The 7,500-nt window shown below is 41.6% G+C and overlaps 1 protein-coding gene across 2 annotated transcripts in view; it reads right to left on the bottom strand.

The window, feature by feature from the left end:
- The window catches only part of grk3 (G protein-coupled receptor kinase 3), a 119,244-nt gene that overhangs the window by 37,539 nt on the left and 74,205 nt on the right, over window positions 1-7,500 (bottom strand). For both annotated transcript variants that reach the window (XM_035991762.1, XM_031287835.2), the window contains exons 6-11: window positions 6,791-6,852; window positions 6,252-6,303; window positions 4,354-4,445; window positions 4,153-4,252; window positions 1,846-1,924; window positions 1,151-1,281 (exon numbers count right to left, since the gene is read on the bottom strand). In XM_035991762.1, coding sequence (XP_035847655.1) covers window positions 1,151-1,281; window positions 1,846-1,924; window positions 4,153-4,252; window positions 4,354-4,445; window positions 6,252-6,303; window positions 6,791-6,852 — 516 coding nt within the window. The remainder of the gene's footprint in view (window positions 1-1,150; window positions 1,282-1,845; window positions 1,925-4,152; window positions 4,253-4,353; window positions 4,446-6,251; window positions 6,304-6,790; window positions 6,853-7,500) is intronic.

Raw genomic sequence — 7,500 nt, 5'->3', positions numbered from 1 at the left:
GAAAACATTTTAAGAGAGAAATAGGCCGTGCAGTTGCTGACTCCGTCTTCATTTCAGATCAACAAAGGTCAGTTAAAAGATTTTCATCAGATTTTGAGAGACTCTAGTCACGCTCATCCCGCTCACCATTTCCGGGTGAGTCCCGACTGTCCTGTCTCCGACTGAACATGTCTGGTCGGCCAAAATGAAGGCCGACTGCTCCTCCAACGGACGACGGCACGGAGCACACCGAACAGACTCGAGTCACTGACCTCGCCAGACGTCCAACGGCCGATTATCGGCCGGGTGTGTAACTGCCTTAAGGGCGCTTTCACACCTATAGTTCGGGGGGACTCGGTGCAATTCGTGGGTGAAGTTGCAATTTTTCATTTGGTTCGGTTTGCGTTCTCACTGCACTTTGTCAAACGCACCAAACACTGTAAACACGCCACGATGGTCGAGACGGTCGCTTGCTTATTGGACAGAATATCCAGAATATTTTTATTATTATTTTTTGGGCATTTTTAGGCCTTTATTTGACAGGACAGCTGAGCGTCAAACACTACATTTCCTGCATTCTGGCGAAATCAAGTTATGTCTTTATTTATGTAAAAGGAAATTATTATTTTCATGTATTGTTCAAAACTTTCTGCCTATTTAAAATATAACATGTGTTACGGGATGGTTTTTTTTGGAATCCTGTACATCTCAATTCAATTAAATTTATTTATAGTATCAATTCATAACAAGAGTTATCTCAAGACACTTTACAGATAGAGTAGGTCTAGACCACACTCTATAATTTACAAAGACCAACAATTCCAGTATTTCCCAACAACATCTGTTAGAGAACGAGACCTTGTTAAAGCCCGAAGCTCCAAAGTTTAAATCTACATAAATCCTATCTGTATTTTCCACTTCCCCCCACCCCCCCAACCCAGTCTGCTCTGATTGGTCAGCGTTTTCAGGTTCTTCCTCATCTCAACCCTTGGAGTCTCTGCACCCGTCATTGCAGCCGGGGAATGACCGTAACGCCACTGTAGCGGCACTTTCTACCTATATATAGTATAGCTGTGACATCACAAGCGAACAGAAGTCCTGACGGCTTGTTTAAAGGCAACAAATGTTTCAGGAGTATTTGGGAGAACGCTGTGGAAGCGGGCGAGTGCACCTTGAGGTCTCTGTAGACGACGAAGCGGTTGTGCATGTGCTCCAGGCCCAGGATGATTTCGGCGGCGTAGAAACGCATCTCTTTCTCGCTGAACACACCGTGCTGGGACAGGTGGTAGTGCAGGTCGCCCCCTGAAAACACACACACACACACACACACACACACACACACACACACACACACACACACACACACACACACACATACACACACACACACACACAGAGCGTCAGTATGGCCTCATTAAAACATCATGCCTCAATCAATATCCATGAATAGTAATCCTCTCGGGGGAGAAAATGAGAATGGATGGGAAGCCTTCTACAACTCTTCCCTGCACCCAAACTCTCTGTCTGTCTTCACGTGTATCGACGAGTTGTATATTTATGGCACACAAGCTGAAGCTACAGCCTCGCACGGCACAATCAGGACTGTGCTGCCTTTCAAAAAGGCGACTCGGGGCTTTGATTGTCAAGGCCGGCTGGGCCTCTGATGAAGCTTGGGAAAATTGGCAAACGGCCGAGGAGGGAGGTGCTAAGCGATGAGGCGTGAGGAGGTGGTAGGAGGGCCGCTGCTGCACGAGGCGTCATCAGCGAGGTCAGAATCCCATCAGCTCCCTGATTCTCAGGACCTGACTGACTGAGTAATACAATCTGGGACTGACTGGGACTTGGGTTTAATCTGCGGCGTCCTACCGTTCATGAGGTCCAGGATGAAGCAGAGCTTGTCGGGGGTGTGGAAGGCGTACGTCATGCACACGATGAACGGGCAGTCCTGCAGAGAGAGAGAGGGGCAGAGAGTGAGGAGCAGTTCAGTGCTGTGGAAACGGAACGGTGTCCGTGCTCCGACACTTTGAGGCTAAATCAGAATATCTGTTTAAATACACACAGAAATGATCTGGTGAAGCCCTAAAGCCCTAGTGTTTCTGCACTACAATGGTACTATTACCACGCTGCACATAGCTGTACATACCTGTCTATATGGTATATATTCTGTTAATACACATTATTCTTACTACTAGTATAATGTCACTGCTACTACATTGCACATATCTGTACATGTTGTTCATACATTGTTCATATTACATAGCCATATTTATTCTGCTCTTATAAGGTAACTTCTAATACACTGCATACATTGTGTATATACATACATTACCCGAAACCACCTTCTGTAACCAACTGTATACTACTGTCTACACTGCACTGTATTTCTTGTCCTGTCTATACCTGTCCATACTTTGTTTATCGCATTGCACTTTTCTGCACTTTTTGCACTTCTGGTTGGACGCAAACTGCATTTCGTTGTCTTTGTACTTGTAGTCTGCACAATGACAATAAAGTTGCACCTTAATCTAATCTAAAACTGAGTGAAGTTTAGGAAGAATGAAGATGGCAAAGACCGATGACGTCATACACGTGCATATTAAGTAGCCATGTGTTACCAGCTCCAGCGGAGAGGACGGTTTGTTTACGCCAGCAGCTAAGTTCACAAGATTTTGCCACATTTAACAACACGAGGGTTAAACCCAGTCAGTCCTCTCGAACTGTAGGTCTTATATCTGTGTACACGGAGAAATGTGTGTTTCAGAGTTCATAACATTTATGAGGGGTGGGAATTATCTGATCGTGCTAACCTAACAGGCCATGTTTGGTCATTTAGTCTGACATCAGAAGGTGTAGTGGTTCCTAATTTAAGATAAACAGGTCATACATTACCCGACAAGTCCTGGGTGTAAATGTTTATTAACAACTAATCTCCATGTATGAAATAGCCCCCACCCTTTACACTGAACAAAGTCAAGCAACACTGTTCTGCTCATCTACCTCATGTATATTTTAATCTTACAATTACAATACTGTTATTACTATATGACCATTGCACTGAACTGCCTTGCACTATATTTATATTTAAATCTCAAACCTCAGACTATACTCATATTGCACTATTCCTTCCCTCTCTTCTTCAATTGTTATTGTATATTTCTTGTAAACTTGTAAATTCTATTGTATTGTTATACTGTATATTTAAAGTGCCCATATTATGAAAAAATCACTTTTTCTAGGATTTGGGGAGTTATTTTGTGTCTCTGGTGCTTCCACATGCATACAAACTTTGATAAAATCCATCCATGCTGTTTAGAGTGAGATACAGTTTCTGAATGTGTCCTGCCTTCAGTCTCCTGGGTGAGCTGGTCAAAATCTGCACGGCTTTCTACGTCAGTAGCCCAGACGAGGTGGCTAACCGTTAGCATGCTAGCTCGTTCTGAATGGCAAAACACTGCTACAATACACACTAGTTCACCATAATCTACAAAAGAACTACTTCCGTGTCCCTGTTCTGCAGGTGTTCCACGCAACGTTGGAAGTGCGCCCTCGTTTAGAAGAAGTCTCCCGGCTAATCCTGCCTTGTACTGCTGAAGTTGGAGAAACAGCTAGCTGATGTGATCTTACCTAGCTACTGAGCATGTGATCTTACCTAGCTACTGATCATGTGATCTTACCTAGCTACTGATCATGTGATCTTACCTAGCTACTGATCATGTAGTCTTACCTAGCTACTGAGCATGTGCGACTGCCAACAAAGATGTTACAGCAGTGAGAGGTCTCACTCTGTAGCTAAAACAGAGACCTGAACACAGGGTGAAAAGAGGAGCTGCAGCAATGTGCAGTACAACAAAAATATGGTGATTTCTGAAAATTAAACCATGTAAACCTATTCTGATATAACCTCTAAATACAATTATGAACCTGAAAATGAGCATAATATGAGTGCGTTAACAGTATTTTTTATATTTCTTACTGTCCTTTCTGTTTTTATTCTTTATATGTTAAGTGAGTGTTGTACTTTGAGAGCGAAGATTAATCAGAGTCAAATTCCTCGCCAATAAAGCCGATTCTGAACTATCTTGTGTGATCCTTTACTGTTTATTTTTTTTCAAATGAAGTGATGCTTAAATCTCCACTCTGCCAGAACCGTGCGTGCTGCCACATGTTACTCACCCCCGTGCTGACTAGCGACAGCATGATTCTCTCATTGAGCGCTAGAGTCTCGCCTTGCTTCATCTTGATCCTCTTCTTGTCCAAGCACTTCATGGCATACCTGACATTCAGACAAACAAAACGCCACAGATTACGCCACGGCAGTCACAGCCGGGGTCGTGTCCTCTCTAAAGCTTTTGATCTCTTTTTTCCCCTCCTTACATCTTGCCCGTGTCGGCCTTCCTGCAGCCGTACACCTCTCCGAAGCCGCCCCTGCCGATGATCCGATGCACGCTGAAGTCGTTCATGGTCAGCTGAGAAAAAAAGGAGCAGAGGGACTTTAACAGAGGCAGGACAGGAGTGAAAACAATCTTTTAAGGAGGGCTTCACACCCACCAACTCGTTCAAACAAAAGGTACATCTACACAGAGATGTACCTTATGGTTTTTTTAAGCGGCGTTTCGAGACAAAAACGATCTCCGTCCACACAAGAGTTTTAGCTCCAGGAGCAAAACTAGTCTCCATCTTTTCTAACATACAGTGGGCATACGGGCTACATGTACTACTGCTACGCTTTGGTTTAACACTAGAACGGCCATGACGGTCATTTTGACAGTTTTGAAATTTATATGTGTAATAACTTTTCTGAATAAAAAAATACAATCCTGCTGCTGCCTGACTTTTCCTAAAGGAGTCTGTATTTTAATTTAAAATTGTTTTTATATACATTACACAAAAGGCAAAGAAAATACAATCACTTTTACCTATTTCGGCCATACACGGTCATATTGACCGCTCGGATTTTCGCGGTATTGTTTTTAATTTTTCGCACGGTTGAAGATGCATCTTGGTTGCTTAGTAACTACCATAGTCTCTGTCAGAGAAACGTAACTAGCGGTCTCAAGTAACAAGTGTGGGCATCACCGATGGGCCGAAGGCAAAGCCAGAGTCGGTAACGTAGGCTACTACGGCGTGGAGGCACTCTGTTCTGAATCAGAAAGCAAACACCGGGCGCTCGCTCTGTGAAAGGCGCGGTACACGTAGATGGCTGGTGGCTGTTTACATATAACTTTCTACATCCTCGAACTGGCTGGAATCATTGCACACATCCTCTCTAAGGCGTGCACCAGCAGTAAAATTGTCCGGAGGAAGTCCATGCAGCAACTGGCAGAGGAGCTGAGAGCAGAGTTTATGGAGGAAAAAAGGGCCACGGCTCACAGTCCGAGCAGCGCTGACCACCGCAGCAGACGCCAAAACGGAGGCAGTGCCAGGTTAGGTTATAGCTAAATGTTCAAATAAGATACTTTTAATTGTTATTTGGCTGTTATGAGTTAAGTTGAATGAATTTCCACACCATATTTTTCAGGATATGAATGTATGAAATAATTACGGTTTACTATGCCATGATATGAATTATTGAAACACGTATTACTACTCAAATGTTTAATTAAACTCGTTAAAATGTACATTTCGGTGTTATTACGTTTTTCTAACGGTATCCTAACACAATAATACAATATCGCAATTAGGTATGTATCATGAGAGATTATAGAGTTTGGAATCTGGCGGTCAAAATAACCGATCACGGCAGTTCTAGTAGTTATGCAATTCCGGCACTTCTAGTGTTAACCCTCCTAGGTCCTCGGGTCAAATTTTACCCTTTTTTAAAAAGTTTCCATATCAAAAATTTGGGTTTCTTTCAACCAAATTGTCAATGAAACTAACGTGGATGGTTCCCTACAACCATTACTCTTCACAGGTTGAAAAAATGATCAGTTCACTATTTTAATTGAATTATATAGCATTTAAAAAAAAAAAAAAAAAAAAAGTGACAAAAATGTTGGAAAAAGTTTGAAAAACGCGGGGGTGAAAATTGACTAAAACATTTTTAAAAATCGTTGATTAAAAAAATAAATAAATTAACACATTTAAAAAAAAAAAAAAAAAGGCAAAAAAAAAAAAATAATTCGATAAAAGCGTCAGAAATAGTGACAAAAAACTTGGGGGAAAAAAACTCAACAAAAACATTTTAAAATACTGCTGAAAAGAAATCGACAAAAACCTCAAATAGTGACCAAAAACCTGAAAAAGACCATCTCTAGTTTAGAGCTCGTACTCACGTGGATGTTGAGCTCCACGTTCTTCCACTGGCAAAAACGGGTAAATTTGTCACTGAAGGGAAAAACAGAAGGCAAAATGTGAATTTACTGTATGAAGTAGGGCTGCAGGATATGAGGAAAATATGCGACAACGTTGTTGAATATCACGATAAAGGTATTATATATCCGATAAGTACACAGATATTAAAGTGTGCTCAGTTTCTGCAGCTTTCAGTATTCTGCTAAAAAACAACAAACTGCTGGTTGCATTTAAAACTAATGAAAGGAAATCATTTCCAACTTTCTTTTATAGAACAAATTGAACATTGAATTAAACATAAAAGGCAGCACTATAACAAGAATGACAGTTACATTTTCTACTGATACTCTCTTTCAACTAACACAGAGAACTAACACAGAGAACTCGCAGCTTTTTGCGATGTGTTTATTGCGACAGTTGATATCGCGATGGCGATATAAATGAAGATATATTGTGCAGCACTGGTGTTAATCCTGTAACAAACGAGGAAACTCTTCCATCCGTTCCTCCGCAGTCTCACCTCTCAATGTACTTCTGGAAGATCGTCCCCCTCAAGCTGTCGCAGATCTCCACTATGTATGGCTGCAGGGACACAGGGACACACACACACACACACACACACACACACACACACACACACACACACACACGGTTTCTGTCAGTAACTATTGTGCTTGATAAATATACTGGATGGACAGTAGTTTAACCCTGAGGACAAAAACCACACCGGTGCGTCCAACGATGGCACTTACTTTGGCAAAGTATCCGTCAACAAAGTTCTTTTCCCGCTTTTCCTGACTTTTTGTAAAAGTATTCAAATTGAATACAAGCGACACAGAGTAATAATGATCTGTACATATACAGCAAATTATATTTGGACGAGCCAAAGAAAGAACTACGTACAACCTCACAGAATAAAAAGAAAATGAAATACATTTCAAAGAGCTTTAGAGGGAGCGTTACATGGACAAAAGAAATTAAGATGAAATTATTTAAGACCTTTTCAAGCTGTTAAAAATCTTTTTTTAAGACTTTTTAAGACCCCCGAGTGAAGTGGACTTGGGGCTTGTTAAAGCAGTGTTTCCTCTATGTTAATTTTGTAGTGGCAGCCCGCCACGGCAACATTTCTGCCGCCACGGTATCAGAAACAGGGCAGAAGTAGAGGTGCAACGATGAATCGATTAATCGATTAGTTGTCAACTATTAAATTAATCGCCAACTATTTTGATA

Source organism: Sander lucioperca, chromosome 14 (assembly GCF_008315115.2).
Source record: "Sander lucioperca isolate FBNREF2018 chromosome 14, SLUC_FBN_1.2, whole genome shotgun sequence".
NCBI classification, from domain to species: Eukaryota; Metazoa; Chordata; class Actinopteri; order Perciformes; family Percidae; genus Sander; species Sander lucioperca.
The sequence above is the reverse complement of the archived record's forward strand: the minus strand, read 5'-3'. Positions and strand labels throughout refer to the sequence as shown.